The sequence below is a fragment of the Myxine glutinosa genome, chromosome 4 (assembly GCF_964187855.1).
Source record: "Myxine glutinosa chromosome 4, kmMyxGlut1.1, whole genome shotgun sequence".
NCBI classification, from domain to species: Eukaryota; Metazoa; Chordata; class Myxini; order Myxiniformes; family Myxinidae; genus Myxine; species Myxine glutinosa.
This window is the reverse complement of record NC_136264.1, coordinates 41,904,647-41,922,823: the sequence shown is the minus strand read 5'-3', so window position 1 is coordinate 41,922,823 and position 18,177 is coordinate 41,904,647. Positions and strand designations below refer to the sequence as shown.

Genomic DNA, 18,177 nt, shown 5'->3' with positions numbered 1-18,177 from the left:
ACACACACACACACACACACACACACACACACACACACACACACACACACACACACACACTAGTTACTTTAAGGCAAGAAAGGATTTAGTCAATGTGTATTCTCATGAGTTCCGCATTTATTACAATTTATGTGTTTATTACAATTTATGTGTTTATTACAATTTCAATGTTTACAATTTTTTTTACAATGAACGTGGTTTACAATTACAATTTACGTGTTTTTTGTTTTTGACAATTCACGTGTTTTTTTTTGACAATTCACGTTTTTTTTTTTTTTTTTTTTTTTTTACAATTTACGTGTTCATCACAATTTACGTGTTTATTACAATTTATGTGTTTCTTACAATCTATGTGTTTATGACAATTTATGTATTTATTACAATTTACGTGTTTATTACAATTTATGTGTTTACTTGGAGTAAAACCTCGGAGACATGCTGAATGGAGATGGTGGATCAGACTCGGCAACGGTTGCTCGAATGAGATGTGCATGGAAGAAATTTCGGGAACTGAGTGGCGTGCTGATGATGAGGGGAGTGTCGTTTAAGCTGAAGGGAAAGGTGTATGCTGCACGTGTTAGAAGTGTTATGATTTATGGGAGCGAGACATGGGTAATGAACGTGGAGCAGCAACGAAGGCTGGAAAGGGTGGAAATGCGAATGGTTCGGTGGATGTGCGGAGTATCGTTGAGAGAGAGGAAGACAAATGATGAATTGCGAAAGATGATGGGAATAGAGCCTGTGGTGGATGCTGTGAAGAGGAACAGGTTGAGATGGTTTGGTCATGTGTTGAGGAAGGATGAAAGTGACTGGTTGAGAAGAGTGATGTAAATGAATGTGGAAGGAAGTCGAGGACCGGGAAGACCGAGAAAGACTTGGCTGAAGATGGTCGAATAAGAAATGCGGGCAAGGGGGTTAACAAGGGGAGATGCAGAAAATAGGGCAAAATGGAGAAGATTGTCATGGGGACCGCAAGGCTAACCCCCGCTCCAGCAGGGAAAATGGCCTTAAAATGCATGTTGTTGTTGTTGTTGTATTACAATTTATGTGTTTATTACCATTTACGTGTTTATTACCATTTATGTGGTCAAATTTCTCTCAATCCCAACACCTTGGTTTTACAGTTATATTTAGATTGTTTTTTGTCCCCTAAAGTTGTCCACAGGTTGGTGATGAGAGGTTTAGGGGTGGGGGCTTCAACATAATTAAATAAGCCTGTTATCGTTCCCATCTGAACCCCTGGGACATGATGCAGGGATGTGTTCAGTTACCAAGTTTATTGTAGATCGAAGGCTCGCCAAGTGGCTTTAAGAACTCAAGCACTTTTTGAGGCCAGCGCTTTGGCCTGCCTTTTTTATATATTTATTATATATTTTATATATTTTATTTTTATAATAAAAAAGGTAAAAAAATCAAACATGTAAACAGCCTTGGACGTGTACCTTGACCCCACGACCAAGGCACACCGTCTATCAAGGCTGTGCCATTAGCATACACATGCACTTCAACCCCAAGGCTGAAGCACATGGTCATTCAAAACACATGCATCCTGTCCCCGAAGGACCAGAATGCATGGTCATACAAATGGTTTTAACACAACGAGTATCAAGCAGGCACTCCATTCCAAACCGCTGATAAGGAATGGCTGGCTAACTGGCTTGGAAAGCGATAGTTAGCTGATTGCTAATGGCCACGCCCCTGATGTGACGTACACTGTTCGATAAAATTAAGTTAAACTTTTTTTATCTACCAAATTAAATAAATTTACGATGCATTCTCCTTTATGGGAATTTTATTTCATAAAACGACGAAAGAAGTGCACAATTATATGTAAAGCCAATAAAAAGTTTGCCTGTTTCAGGTTTATCTCACTACAATCAAGATGGAAAAGCGAGGAAAGAACCTATTAAGCTTATATCTTACATCCATATACACCCCGAAACAATGAATCGGATTTCCCGCACCAAGGCAACCGATAGAAATTGTGTATTAATGATATCTAACTGCTAGAATAGAGTGATAACGTTAACGATCTGATTGGATCAAAAGCTGAACTACACATCAATCAGTAATTTATACGTGCGTCCTTTGCTTTGACCGATGCGTGAACCAGTTTCCGGTTCTTTCCGCAAAAGGTCAATATTTGCGGAAGTGACGTAAGGAATACCTTCTATGATTTTTGCGCTCGTTGAAATGTAATTCTCACGTTCACCACTTGATGTCACTGTTTTAATTCCAAAACCAGCGCCTTCTATCCAAATGAAGCGCTGCTCAAAATATCTCAACCACAAGGGGGGTTTATTAAGGGTTATGGCTTGTTTATGCTTATACCTGTTGTAGGTTTGTTTCCACAATTAGTGACCTTAATTTTTCATGGTACCTTAGAGATTCTTAGACCCATAGGAGTACGAAACCACCATTTAGGTTTTTCTCCTTTTTTTCCTGCCAATGTCAGAGCTGCATTCCAGATGCGGCTGCGACTTTTGGGATTACATTTTGCATCAACAGTGGGAATAAAAAGTATGTGGGGTTGACATAAAAATTATTGACCTATTTTTAAGGTCATGACCTAATTATAAAAACGTTTACTTTTTTTTTTACCATAGCTCGACTAATTTTCGTCTATTTGGAACAAAATTTATTTTTCTAGATAGCCCAGAGCAAGGCGCATTTACACTTAATTTACATCACACCTCTCAGGTAACGGTCAAGGTCAAATTTTGATAGGTACCTTCTCGGAAGGTAACGGTCAAAGTCCAATGGCGGTTTGAAAAAAAAAAAAAGTTTTTTTTTTGTCATCCCTCTTTTTCCATTAAGGAATCTTAGAGATTCTTAGACCCATAGGAGTACTAAACCACCATTTCGGTTTCTCTCCTTTTTTTCCTGCCAATGTCAGAGCTGCATTCCAGATGCAGTTGCGACTTTTGGGATTACATTTTGCATCAACAGTGGGAATAAAAAGTATGTGGGGTTGACATAAAAATTATTGACCTATTTTTAAGGTCATGACCGAATTATAAAATCGTTTACTTTTTTTTACCATAGCTCGACTAATTTTCGTCTATTTGGAACAAAATTTATTTTTATAGATAGCCCAGAGCAAGGCGCATTTACACTTAATTTACATCACACCTCTCAGGTAACGGTCAAGGTCAAATTTTGATAGGTACCTTCTCGGAAGGTAATGGTCAAAGTCAAATGGCGGTTTGAAAAAAAAAAAAACGCTTTTTTTTTGTCATCCCTCTTTTTCCATTAAGGAATCTCAAAGACCGCTTGGCCTTCCAAGGTGTTCTTACATCATAATCGTGTACCTGCACTGAATTTGTACACTTGATATTTATTTGATTGGTCTCTTTGACGTACATCTTTCTCGGTTTGTGACCCAATTAACAAAAAACACCTTTTTGATCACAACTTGAATAATTTTCTTCCCATTTTCCTAATGTTGAGTCTTATGGAGAGATTTTAGATGGTGACATAGTTTCATAATTTACACTTCCATCCCGAAATGTTGAAGGTAAAGGTAATATGGCGGACAATAATCTGGCTATCATTATGTGGCGGGTGCAGGGGGAGGGAGGCTTACCTTTGGCGATATGTACCTGGAGTTGACATGTCCCTCGCGCGTCGGATTCGCAAACACGTTTTTATTACACACACCACGTACTCGGCCGCAATTATCGCCTCGGTAACTCGAACATCCACAAGTGAGCCTTGCTTTACCTGCTCGGTTCCCCTGCCACCAGCAAAAATGTCCTTACACCCTTATGTGCCCATTTTTTTTTTCAATGCCAGTTGTGGGATCTTTCACGTCCGTCGACGAGTGCAAGCAGATGGGACATCCGGCTTAAAGTCAATCAGGATTCAGGGGGATGACGTACTTTGTGATGCAACACCCGACCTGCGAAGCACCACTCCCGACAGTTTATGCTCGGTCGGGACTCGAATGTACAGGACGGCTCAAAGGTAAGTGTGCTACCTCCGCAGCAGCCTGCCGACTCGGTGGGTGCATAGGTACCTTCTCGGGGGATGTTGTGCGGAGAAAATGAGGTTGACACTGGAAACTCACCAGCGTCTTTACACATTAGCGGGAGTTCCTCCAAACAATCCTTTTTGGGGATTCCCGCGGGGTTTATGTGTGACGTCACTAAGCGTTGACCCGAACCGGGTGTAACACGAGTTGTCGGGACAGCAACTGTTTTAACAGCGCTGGTGCGTATAGTAATTAGCACCATCAGAATAGCAACGTCTCACGGTAATATCGGAGGCTCCCTGATGTATCCACGGCTTCTCGCGAGATTTGTTGATGGATAAATCGATAGATATGATTATGGGTCGTTGAGCATCGCGAGATTTCGATGCAAACCTGTCCAGATTGAGAGATCCGGGGACACCCGCGCGTGCGGCAAGGAAAAAGTGGCACGTATTTGTCCCACGTAATTGTTTGATCATCCGTGGGAAAATTCTACAGTTCTCGCGAGAGTTCGACGCTCGAGCGCTCCTATCGCCGAGCGGTTATCGCGAGATACGCGTGGTGTTCGTGACAGTTCTCGCGAGATTATCGCGGCAGAGCGAGCGCCGCGGCGCGCGGGCCGGAGCGCTCGCTCCTGGCGGATATGGCGGGTGCTGTGAAGAAAGCGGAAGGTGAGCTCTTCTCGTGTGACAGCGGAATGGCTTCCCTTAAACATGTCGCTTTCCGGTGGGTCTCTGCGTGCGGGACGTGCCTCGCACGGACGACCACCGCCTGTGGTGATGCCTTCGCTTGTCCGGTCCGTGTGCCGATGGTTCGGACCGTAAGAGGCGCTGATAGACCAATGGTGGCGCCTTTCAGCGCTTGTGATAAAATTGTGATGATAATTGTAATTAAAGTAATAACACCTTTATGAATCGCCTGCTCGAGGCAACACCAGCTTTGAGCCATCACTGCCCTTGCACTCATTCTCCCAAGAAAACCGTTACGGGATCCATCTGTCATTCGCTGAAAACGTTTGCTCTCACACTTGGGAGGGGTTCAGTGTGCTCTCTGTTCCGAAGCCGGAGTTTGCTTGCTCGTGTAAAGACGATCGTCTCGTACGAATGAGGCAGGTGAAGCGAAGGTTAATGGAAGTGCACGTGCTCGTTCAAGTTCACGCAGGTTGCTGTGAGCGCCGCGGCGACTCCTACACTCTCCAGTCGCTGGACTAGTCCTACCCCGACACCCAACAACAATCAAACCCCACCCACTCAAACCCCACTCACTCAAACCCCACTCACTAAAACCTCTCATTCAAACCTCTCATTCAAACCTCACTCATTCAAACCTCACTCACTCAAACCTCACTCACTCAAACCTCACTCATTCAAACCTCACTCACTCAAACCTCACTCATTCAAACCTCACTCACTCAAACCTCACTCATTCAAACCTCACTCATTCAAACCTCACTCATTCAAACCTCACTCACTCAACCCCACCCACTCAAACCTCACTCATTCAAACCTCTTCCGTGGGAAACTCACTCCTACACTCTCCAGTCGCTGGACTAGTCCTACCCCGACACCCAACAACAATCAAACCCCACCCACTCAAACCCCACTCACTCAAACCCCACTCACTCAAACCCCACTCACTAAAACCTCTCACTCAAACCTCTCATTCAAACCTCACTCATTCAAACCTCACTCACTCAAACCTCACTCACTCAAACCTCACTCATTCAAACCTCACTCACTCAAACCTCACTCATTCAAACCTCACTCACTCAAACCTCACTCATTCAAACCTCACTCATTCAAACCTCACTCATTCAAACCTCACTCACTCAACCCCACCCACTCAAACCCCACCCACTCAAACCCCACCCACTCAAACCCCACCCACTCAAACCCCACCCACTCAAACCCCACTCACTCAAACCTCTCATTCAAACCTCACTCATTCAAACCTCACTCACTCAAACCCCACCCACTCAAACCTCACTCACTCAAACCTCACTCACTCAAACCCCGACTCACTCAAACCCCACTCATTCAAACCCCATTCCCTCAAACCCCACTCATTCAAACCCCATTCCCCCAAAGTCCACTCCCCCAAAGTCCACTCCCCCAAAGTCTACTCCCCCAAAGTCCACTCCCCCAAAGTCCACTCCCCCAAAGTCCACTCCCCCAAAGTCCACTCCCCCAAAGTCCACTCCCCCCCAAAAAGGTCCACTCCCCCCCAAAGGTCCACTCCCCCCCAAAGGTCCACTCCCCCCCAAAGGTCCACCCCCCCCAAAGTCCATTCCCCCCCAAAGTTCACTCCCCCAAAGGTCCACTCCCCCCAAAGTCCACTCCCCCCCAAAGGTCGACTCCCCCCCAAAGGTCGACTCCCCCCCAAAGTCCATTCCCCCCCAAAGTCCATTCCCCCCCAAAGTCCATCCCCCCCCAAAGTCCATCCCCCCCCCCAAAGTCCATTCCCCCCCAAAGTCCATTCCCCCCCAAAGTCCATTCCCCCCCAAAGTCCATTCCCCCCCAAAGTCCATTCCCCCCCAAAGTCCATTCCCCCCCAAAGTCCATCCCCCCCCCCCCCAAAGTCCATTCCCCCCCAAAGTCCACTCCCCCCCACTCCACTCCCCCCATACTCCACTCCCCCCCCATACTCCACTCCCCCGTACTCCACTCACCCAACCCCCAACCCCCCAAAGCCTACTCCTCCGTTGCTGGACTAGTTCCCCTCCCACCTTCCCCAAACCTCAATCCCCTGTCACTGGACTAACCCTCTCCCCCGTCGCTGGACTTGTCCTCCCCTCCCCCCCCCCCCCAACCCAAAACTCTACTCCCCCATTGCTGGACTAATCCCACCCAAGCCCCACTCCCCCATAGTTCCTTCAGGCGACTCTGGTGCTCCCTTTCCCCACATTCGCTGTTTTGGACGTACACCATGTTTTGGCGCCCCTCCCTGTTCCAGTAATCCCCACGTTCAACCTCTCTCCAGGTAGATCTAGGCATCCTTGTCTCTTGCTGGCCCAGTTTACCCCTACGTTTCCTCCTTTCTCCCTCCCTTACTGGTGGGGCATCTGTTGTGTTGCACAACCGACTTCACCAGTCCAGGCGCCCCCTCTGCCCACACATTTCTCGCTACTCGGTCCATTCAACACATCCACACCTTCGTTGCTGTTCACAATGTCCCCAGCCCAACAATGCTGATTGAATATGCCGCCCCCCCCCTTTACCTTCATATTGACATATTTTCCCGCCCCGCCATACTTCTCTGACACCCGATGTTCTATGATGATTGCTATTTTCAAATCGTACTGTTTAAGTTGTTTAATGTTTGGAGTTGGACCAACCAGTTTGTACCACCAATGTTGAGTGCTTGCAGTGAAGTAGACCGTCGTATCTGCAGCTGTTGCAATAACCGATGTTTGCAGTTTTGATTTGATCACGCAAGACCTTTTGGTGACTGCACCTTGATTTCAGGTGTGCTCCTCGATCCAAACGAATCCGTATGCCCTGACTACCCGACGTCACTCAGAGTAGCTGTGGACCGAATGATGTCGCACGAATGATGTAGCACGTTGGCCAGGCACGGTTATAACCGTAATAAACTAATGGCTAATTTGTATAACCCTGGGGAGGGATGCGACGTGCTCGGAACATTTCCCAGATTGCGTATCCGTCCCGGAGAATAGGCGAGCCTCTTGCAACTCGCAAATGCCTTCGCCGTGTTCGGGATAATTCTACCGGTCCTCACGCAATCCTGCAAAATGCACCGTGGAAAATGGATTCGTCAACCGCGCACTCGTCCGATGACTTGGGGAAAATTATTTTGAAACTTCATCACACTTGTCGTTCCTGCCTGAGCCGGGTAACCCGTTGCGCTTGAAGATGCCACGGTATTCTTCTTGGCAGAGTCTGATGCTCGTGTTTTACGGGGCCACTCCTAGAATGTAATATCGTGCACTCCCGTGCTATTGAACATTGCAGTCTTCGATGGTTCTTTTCCTGGTTTGTCTGCTGTCTAGGTGGCCGCGGAAGAGAGGAATATCCAAATTGTTTGCCGCTCTTGTCCCGATATTTCTTCGACCTCTATGATGCTTCATTACGGTGGAATTGGTAGATGAAAGAAAAACATCTTTCACTAATCCTGTACCTTGCGGGCTCCCCCAGTGTTTACGGCGGTCACTGCTTATCTAGTGCCTTGTCTTTTGAAAAATCTTTCCATGTAATTTTCTCAGGAAATGATAAATTGAGATCTTGTTCTGTCTTTGTCAGATGGTTATTACGTGTTCGCTACCTGCTCCGGCGGACCGTTTTTGATTTCTTAATCGGATGGGAATTTTTTTTTTCTATTGTTTCGGGCGCTTGAGCCGAAAGGGTTAAAATAAATAAGTGAACCAAAATGATGATGTTTCTGTCTTAAATTGCCGTGTGCATTCTAGGTTCATCAAAGAAAAATGGTGCTTTGAGCATTAGCTTGTCAATTGTGACTTTGTTTTTTCTCCTGAAGAGCCCATCCTTGTTGATGGGAAAATTATTCCACTTTTATGTGGTCTATATATCATCAAAACAATATTGTAATCTGTGAAATTGCTGATTTCATATGACTGACGTTTAATACTGCTCCCACCGGAAGCTCCAACAATACCTACGACTATCTTCTACTACTACTGCTACTTTAATGGCTCCAGTTATTTCCACCTTTTGATGTTGGCCGGAGAAAGTTTTTGGCCTGAGAGTCTTGCTCGGACGCGGATGAGACGAGGCGTCCATTTTAACATCCATCTGAAGGTTGAGCATGTTGATCCGACTTGCTGCCTGCGAGGCACCCATCTGACAGTTTATAGTGTGATCGAGAATCTAAGCTTAACGAAACGGCTCAGGCGTAAGTGTGATGGCCATATACGGTGCATATATATATATATATATATAGATTGATTGTTGATGTACCGTACTCTTCACAGAGTGTTGGCGCTGTCGAAGCAGTTTCTCCGCAACGGTTATATTTGGTGGGTTGCCATTGCCTGGTCAGCATTTTGTCTGTTCTCTATCTTTTCAATGCTGAGTTTCAACAGCACGTACAATTGTGGAAGCCGTTGGTATGACTTGGCCGGTGTTTGAAGCACCGACCTCCCAGTCTCGGAGAGTACGCTCTAATCCATTACACCACCGAGTCTGATCATCTGTACCACGTACCAAGTGGAGTCTGGCTCCCTGAACATGTGCCCTACTTAAATGAAGCAAACCATCTCAGTTTGAACGTTTCTTGCTAGAAACTACCAACAAGCAGAAAAGTATTACTTTCCAATCTTCGTCCTTCGAAATGGCAAAAAAAGAAATGAATGCCTTTCTTGAGAGTAGGCTAACCATTAAATGATGTAGAGGTGCAAGTTTGTATTACAGTAAAATGATGTGGTTTTCAATAACACAGACCCATAATTTGTTTTGTGCAAGGCACTTTGGCGACGGAATGCTCCTTTTGTCGGTCAGGTGAATTGAGCATCTGCGTGGGAAGGATATTGATTTGTCTAGGCGGCAGAGAAAGCGAGTAGTATTTTGTTGGAGATTATAAAGACAATATTACACGTGGGAAGCGCGAATGCCGAAAGTTCAAGTTTGAGAAACTATTCATTTTCCCGAGGAAAACAACATCCTCTGTTACGGCATGGTATTTGCTGTACTTTCACCTCTTGCTTATGTGTATTCTGCAAGTGCAGAGAGACATTTAAATACAGATTTCTGCTTATTGATAATTATCAACAAGGTTTGCTCTTTAAAAACTCAAAGATATCCTTGATTGATTATGGTTTGAAATTGTTTTTTTTGTTTTTTTGCTTCGTAAGGTGAAATCTTTTGGAGTAATCTTGGTATACAATATGCTGCAGTTTTAGACTTTCCGATTTAAGATTATTATTTATGGAGAGCGTGTCTAAACATCTGTCTCCAAAGTCCAAAGCTCCATGTTCAAACTTTTTTGCCCATCACAAATATGCTGGTTTAAGTAAGCCAAGCAGAATCCCTTTCAGAGGCTAAAATAATTAGATCTAAACTCCATTCTTTTTATTTTGTTCAGCATCTAAGGAGGGCATCTAATGCATCACAGATCACGTAGACGAATGCATGATACATCACCGGACGACACTTCAGACAAACAAGCCCGTCGACCTTGAGGGAAGTGTCATAATTCCCTGGGGCACTCTGGGTTCTGACACCACCTTGTGATTTTTTTTTTTGTATACAAGATCGAGGCTCGTGAAAGAGCTAACATCAATCACAAAAAACAACAATAAATGGACACATAAAACGCAAGATAAAGGGAGCGGGAGACAAGATGGGGAGAGAGGGGGCAACACACAAACACAACATTTGAGAGCAGGGACATCGGGAGATCTGTAGGTGGGAGAGGGCTAGGGGGGAGGAGGCATGGGAAGGGAAAGGAGTCGGTAGAAGACAGAAATACCACCTACCTACCTGCCTGTGGTAAGTGAGTGAAAGGCCCTTGCAATGAGCTTCATCGCGGGAGATTCTAATGATTCTGAAAGCTTTGGTTTCAACAGCGATTAGTGGGCTACAAAGGCCCCACAATTACGGCATAATATATACTTTTACCATAATATACCATGTTACTTCTCTCTCCGCAGTTCGCAGGGCATTAAAGGAATTGGGCACACTTCACCGTCGCGTCGTCGACCGATTATGCCTCCACCCATATTATTACATCATTATACATTCTTGGACCAAGTTTGATTTAAATCCCTTCAGCTGTTCTCAAGTATCACATTTTTACCTGATATAACTTTTGACCTTTGATGCCAAAATCTAATCAGTTCATCTTTTCGTCAAAAAATATATACTTTTACTAAGTTTGGTCAAAATCCCATCACCGGTCACAAGATAGCACAATAATTTTTTTTACATAAAGGGACATCTAAACCTTTGAACTTTGATGTATTGACGCCATTATCTAATCAGTTCATCTTTGCATCATTATACATACTAACTCTACCAAGTTTGACTTGGGTCCCTTCAGCAGTTCTTAAGTTATCACGGTAGCCAAAATGTATCAGACGGATGGACGAAGAGCCAGACAGCGAACCTGAAAACATAATGAACATTTATGTTCATTATGTTTTCTGTTCATTTATGTTCATTTAAATGTTCATTTAAATGTTCATTTATGTTCATTTATGTTCATTTATGTTCATTTATGTTCATTTAAAACATTTATGCCTTCAGAGGCATAAAAATCTGTCTTTTTTTTTTCTTCTCCCTCTCTCTCCTCTCTCTCGTCTTTCTCCTCTCTCTCCTCTCTCTCCTCTCTCTCCTCTCTCTCCTCTCTCTCCCCTTTCTCCTCTCTCTCCTGTTACGGAGTCCTCTACAATCTCCTGGTCTCGGTCACCTCCGAACTATGAGAGGAGCCCCGGCAGAAAGATATATTACCCTGTGTTGAAAATCAATAGTGAAACCACACCAATGATTAAAAATGAACAAAATTGTATTAGAAATCACACACAGGAATAACGGCATAACATATGGCCATTAAGAGTGCTATATATATATATATATATATATATATATATATATATATATATATATATATATATATATATATATATATATATATATATATATATATATCTTATATAAAGTCAGGTAACTCACTGCGCGGCCCGCGAGTGAAAGGACACTCCTCAATGTCTCTATAACTTTTCCCAAGGCGAATGTGATTCACTCCAGCGGTCGATAGAACGAAATCCGGTCGAAGCCCGAATCTCGCTCTCCAGTCGACATCCGAAGCGCGTACAGTTGACAATGGGGATCGCCCCGCCTAAACTGTACAACGGCGCCCTTCAGAGGAGCACCTCCTTCACCGCTCACTCAGCGAACCGCAACTTAATTGGAGACAAAGCGGTCGCACACACACATCCCCGACAAACGGTAGGATGTTGGGGTGAAGATGACACGAAGCAAAACCTCTGTAGGTGTCCAAAGCGCGAGGTTCACAATGGCCGACGGCCCTTACTTGAGCCGATGTGACCAGGCGTGGATTCGTCGAAATCTCAGCGCCCGAATCTGACTACGCAGATTTTCCCCTCCAGCGATAATTCCTGTCGCTGGATGTCCCTTCAAGGAACTCAAAACTCCCTCGCCACTGTCGGTAGACCTTGCTCGTTACAGAGCGCTGACGTCACGCCTTCTTCTCCGACTTTGCTCGTGCCGCTTCTTCCTCTTCATCTCTTCCGGGTCGGTTTCCTGTATCATTTAAAGTTAGCCTTTTTAACTTTAGATCCTGAATCGTTCGTTCTGATCCTGATCGTTCCTGAATAATAAACCTTTTGAAGATAATAATAGTACCTAACATCAGAACTACGTCAAGTGAGTGAAAACCACAATAACGGAAGTTAAGAATCCGTAACACTCCTCTCTCCTCTCTCTCTCCTCTCTCTCTCCTCTCTCTCTCTCCTCTCTCTCCTCTCTCTCCTCTCTCTCCTCTCTCTCCTCTCTCCCCTCTCCCCCCACCCCAATGAGATGCACCAACCCATGAGGTTTCTGCTTACTTGAGATCATTCCCTCCAAGTGTTGAGCCTCAGGCGAGTAAAGCAGCACATGCCATTCCTAAAGTCTTTCGTATAACTCTGCCATTGTCATACCTGCTCTCAAACTTGGTCAATGGTCATACATGCTCGGCTATGCTCTGAGCAGATACCATTATGCCATCAATCCTGCTTGTTCCAATGCAATGCACTTTGGCATGCTTTGCGAACGCACGCAGCTGAAATACTGAACAAAGTCGACTGCGTGCCACATGCTTTGCCTTTTTGTGTGGTCCATTTGAGAACTACAACAGCCGGAAAGGCCCCACAATTGCGGCGGTCCCCGTCTGTCCGAAGCGAGAAAACTCTGGCCAGAGGCGTCTGTGCATTTAATAGTGCCCTTCATCGATCGCTTTCCTCCCTCATTGTTTTGCATTCAAATGCATGAAACTATGTGCAATGCTGGGCTTTTATGGTGGGATTGCTTTGTGATTGGTGTTTGAACCTGATCATCTTGTGATCATGTTTTTTTTTTTTGTTTGTCTTTTAATATTTAATGTTGAAGGCTACAGTCATGGACTATATAGTCATCATCGAGGCCAGGCCTTAAATAAAATAACTGCATTGGTAAATGTGAGGAAAGAGAAATAAAAGAGAGAGAATGTAAAGGTGGGGAGTGCAAATGAGGAAGAAAAGTGTATGATGAAAAGTGTATGATGGTTTTGCAAGAAAGAGAGGTTGAAGCTAGGCTGGTAGATATAGTTTGAGTGAGACAGAAAGTAAGACCAGCAATCCTGACATGGAGAGTGCAAGATGGTTCCAGGCACCACTTTAATGCTCCCAAGTCAGAACGATAGTACTACCCTGAGCGGATGCTGTCTACAACCTACTACCTAAAGAATCGGTCCAACGGGAAGGGTGTTTTTTTTTTTTTAGGAGACACCATCTCTGTACTGAATGACCATTGGCTCATGGTGGGAGCTCATCCGCCCTTTAACAGATATTGTATTTAGTCATGCAGGGTGTCACAGTCACCCTCCCCACTGGCAAGCCTGTGAGGGTAGTCTGTTTAGTCGCCGATGACCCGACCATGCGGCAGTTAGCACTTGATTACAGGTGATCAGTGGCAGTCAAGAAAGAGACTGACCTGACTAATGTGAATGCTTATTTCTTAAAACGGTCATACAAGATCTTCATTTGTACTCGTAAGACGGCACACGTTAATGTATCTCAAATTTATTTATGTATTTATAAGATCAAGTCTAATGGTCCGAGAGCTAGGCGGATTTTATTTGACATGGAAACTACAAAAGCTTTGTCATGCTGGTGTGGTACAGGTAGTTTACCTGACCCCAGAAAGCCAATTCTTAAGTGCAGCTAGCGGTGGGTGGGGTAGGGGGCGCCACTCAAAGTACCCCCCAGATTGGTTTTATTTGACATAGAGACTACAAGACCAACTCATATGCCAAGTGGTAGGGTGATCTCCATCGACTACAAATCTGCAACTTAAGAAGAAAATTTCTGGTGGGGAGGTCACTTAAGAACAACATTAATTAGTGCTAATTAGGCCTTTATTTGACATATAAGCTACAAAACTGAAATCACATACAAAATGTAGAGAATGGTCCCCTCATCAATAAACCACAACTTAAGAACAGAATATGTGGTGGTAAGGTTACTTAAGAAGAGGTCAAAGGTCACGGAATAGGGGTTTTCTGCACTTAATTACATGAGAAACTTGTAAACTATGAAGACAATGTAAAAGCTGTAACATTTATTATAACAATTTCTGCTAAATTAGTACAGGTAAAATTTCTTCTAAATTACTACAAGTAATTTCTTAGAATTGCCTGTACAAACTATACTTTTTCAATTTCCTCATTGCCTTCAAATTTCGATTAGCTTCAAAAACAAAAAATTGAAGGCTTTTTCAAACTGTACAAACAATTTCCGAGAAATTATATTTGAGGAATTCCCTGTCCAGCAATTTCCTGTAAATTATAAACTCCAAGGATTCCTCATCTAACATACTCGAAAATAATTCACCAAATTCCGAGAAATAATATTTGAAGGACCCCACCCACCGCTAGCTGCACTTAAGAATTGGCTTTCTGGGGTCAGGTAAGCTGCTGTACTACACCAGCATGACTAAGCTTTTGTAGTTTCCATGCCAAATAAAATCCACCCAGATCTTGGACTATTAGACCTGTCAGACATGTCAACGATTAACGACATACCTAATCTAATTTACATTATAATGCCCTTAAAGAGAGGTTTTGCGTTTCTGATTTCCACACAATCTGATAATAGGAGCATTATAATCGACACATGCAAAAACCTTCAGAGATCCATGTTTCATTTTCTCCATAAGAGATAACATGCCCCCAACTTTTGTTGATTTTCGAACCCACTAACATATGTCATTTTTTTATTTCAGGTGAGGCCTATGCTTGATTATGGAGCATGCTAGCGGGGTAGCTCCTGACCCTGGCAGGAAGTGTATCCTCCATGTGGGAAAAGCAGATGAGACCACTGGCAACATCGCACCCATCACTGAAGACCATTGGTCATCCATCATCAATGTAGCAGCAAGGAGGAGATAAAAACGAAATTTTGTCACATCCAAGTACTATACGATAATTCAGTCGCTGCCAGATGAATCCGACAGTAGCCATGGCTATCACGTGAACTGTTACAAAAACTTTACTGCCGTGCCACGTGATGATACAACAGAAAAAACCCAGACACATGCATCAAGTGAGAAGACCCTGCGTTCATCATGTGATTTTGCCCCGTCAATGTCTACCTCGGGTATTTTCCCACGCATTTGCCTGTTTTGCAAGAAAGCTAGGAAGAAGGGTGGTAGAGAAGAACATCTTGGTGAATGTGAAACTCTCGAAGCTGAGATAAAAACAAAAACTGCTGCAGCTGATAAAAAGGACAACAGCCTTCTTGGACTGATCTCTGGTGTAGACTTTCGATGTAAAGAGGTTCGGTACCATCACAGTTGCAGAAGTACTTACCTTTCCAATGCACAGTCTCTCCATAGGCCTACTGCTATTGCAGGTAGCATTTCTTTGTTAGGTTTATATGCTTACATCGAGAAATCAGTTATATTTGGCAAAAGGCCTGAACTTACATCCATCTTCACTCGGTACCAAGAGCTTTGTGAAGACGCCGGTGAGACTCCAATTTCTACAGCCAGAAATTTGGCAACAAACTTACAGAATAAATTTGGTGACATAATTAGGGTAGAGTGTAAAGATAGGGCTAGAAAGGCAGGGGCCATTGTTTATCCCACAGGTTTAGGTGAGCACCTTATCCATACAGCCTATGATTATGCAGCATCGCCTGAAGCTGTCATTCATAAGGCTGCCTTACTCTTGCGTAAAGCAATCAAACATGCACAAATCACACCTCTACCTGAACCTCCCACTCTGCAAAACCTGTATGAGGGTGAAGTTACTGTCCCAGATATGTTGATAGATTTCTTTCAGGTCTTGTACGGGGGCCCCAATCAAAACTTGTACACTCCAAAACTCAAACGTCATGCCTTGTCCTCAAGCCAGGATGCCTTATTCGTTACTCAAAGGAGGAAAGTAAAACCAGCCAAACAGATAATTCTCGGAATGGCAATCAAGTCTATGACTGGTAGCAGGAAGCTGATTGAAATGTTGAACAGATTTGGCCATGTTGTCAATTACCACACCATTGAGACACTGGAGACATCCTTAGGAGATGCCATTCAGAGTACGGAGCAGACCTGTCCGGAGGGAACCCTTCTTGATCAGGTGTTTGGTTTGGCGTTCGACAATTTTGATGAACTGTCTGAGACATTGTCAGGAGCCGACACTCTTCACGATACAATGGGTATCTTGTATCAAAATAAAGATGTGGTAGGGACAAGCAGACCCGTTAATCAAGTTGCGCCAACAACATCACAGCCAGAAAAAGTATCAAGAAAGAGAAAACTGCATGTTCGGGAACAGCCCCTTGAGCCATACCGTAAAAAAACCCGAATGGGCACATTTGATTATGAAACCACCGATGTTGACAACTGGCCTGCTAATCGGAAGCTAGCTCTAGACAAGGACCTTGCATGGATGATATGTCATGCCTTGCAGATGGCTAACATTCCCATGTGGGTAGGATTCAATGCTTTGATATGCCCAGACACAACTCCAGAACAAAATGTCTTGTATATGAAAAACTTGAACAAGCCGATAACGTCGCTTGATGTTATACAGGATACCCTAATCACCACACAGAATTGTGTGCAAGAGTGCGGTCAGCAGTATGGTGTTGTAACCTATGACCTCAATGCTGCCAAACCTGCCATGCAGATTCAGGTTACCGAGTCGCCCTGGTTCGACAAGGTCTTCATCATGCTTGGTCCATTCCACATAGAAATGGCTTTCTTTAAAGCCCTAGGGAAACTGATCGATGCATCTGGTGGCCCAGAAATGCTGCGAGACACAGATGTCCTAGCTGCTGGATCCCTGAATGGTTTTCTGAGTGGCAAGCACTTCAACAGATGCAAACGGTTGCACCCGATACTGGCCTTGGCATTTGAACTGATACACTTCCAAGCATTCCTTGAGACATTTGAAGGCAATGATGAAGTTGAAGATTTACTTTCAAGGTTACAAACAAAACAGGATGAAGAGACATGGACACAAATAGAATCATCTTCTGCGTTCACAAGATGTGTCACGTCATACAAGGAGTATGCTGTCCAAACCCGATCAGGGACACATGGACCAACTGCCCAATTCTGGATGATTTACATCGACTTTATCCACGACTTCCACCTTCTGGAGCAAGCAATTCGAACAAACGACGTGGACCTGTTCACTCATGCACTAACACCAATCGTACACTTGTTCTTCGCCACAAACCATGTCAATTACTCACGGTGGCTCACGAAGTTTCAGTTGGACTTGGTAAACATGGACAGTACTCACCCAGGACTTCGTTCTATCTTGGAAAACGGTGTCTTTATGGTTAAAAGGACTGACAAGGCATTCAGTAGATGCCCAGTAGATCTTACACTGGAACAGACAGTAAATGCCGATTCTGCATCCAGACGGACTGGTATATCATCCATGACAAACAACTTCAGTGCACGTCTTCGCTGGATGTTAACCAAGTCCACCAGAGCAGCAATTATATCAAGGGCATTAGCAATGACCGGACTATCTCAAACGGAAGACATCACAGCTGAACTCCGCCCAGCCCGCATCATAAGGGACACAAGCGATTTGCATAAGGTTGTAAACCAGATAAAAGACTCATGCAATCCATTTAAGTACACTGAAATATCGGATAGGCTGTACAACATCAGCACTGGTAAGGCAGCGACAGATTCCATCAAGACATGTTTGCTGGCCATTCGGGAGAAAGGACAAGCCAGATACAACGAATTTGTTGATGCCTGCATTGAAGATCCAAATCGGTTTGAACGGCCAATCAAAAGGGAGAACCTCAGAACCTTCACGGAAAATGGCACAGTAAATAAGCGTAACAGAGACAAACGTGTTGCATCACTTGTGTGCACTCGTGACCTTATGGGACGCCTGGTTGTCATTGCTTGTCAGAGAAAACTTGTTTGAAACATATCTTTTCATATCCACTGACACCGGTTCCACTGTCCATGTGCAGCACAGACGGTTGTATGGTCAAGACG

General features: G+C 44.2%; 1 protein-coding gene across 7 annotated transcripts in view; it reads left to right on the top strand.

The window, feature by feature from the left end:
* The first annotated feature begins 4,532 nt into the window (after positions 1-4,532).
* LOC137424604 (calmodulin-binding transcription activator 2) overlaps positions 4,533-18,177 on the top strand; it is an 884,665-nt gene continuing 871,020 nt past the window's right edge. For 6 of the 7 annotated variants that reach the window (XM_078775657.1, XM_078775655.1, XM_078775654.1 and 3 more), the window contains exon 1: positions 4,538-4,644. In XM_078775657.1, coding sequence (XP_078631783.1) covers positions 4,617-4,644 — 28 coding nt within the window. In that variant the 5' untranslated portion in view covers positions 4,538-4,616. Of the gene's footprint in view, positions 4,645-18,177 lie in introns of all 7 variants that reach the window. The other variant, XM_078775656.1, reaches the window with a different exon arrangement.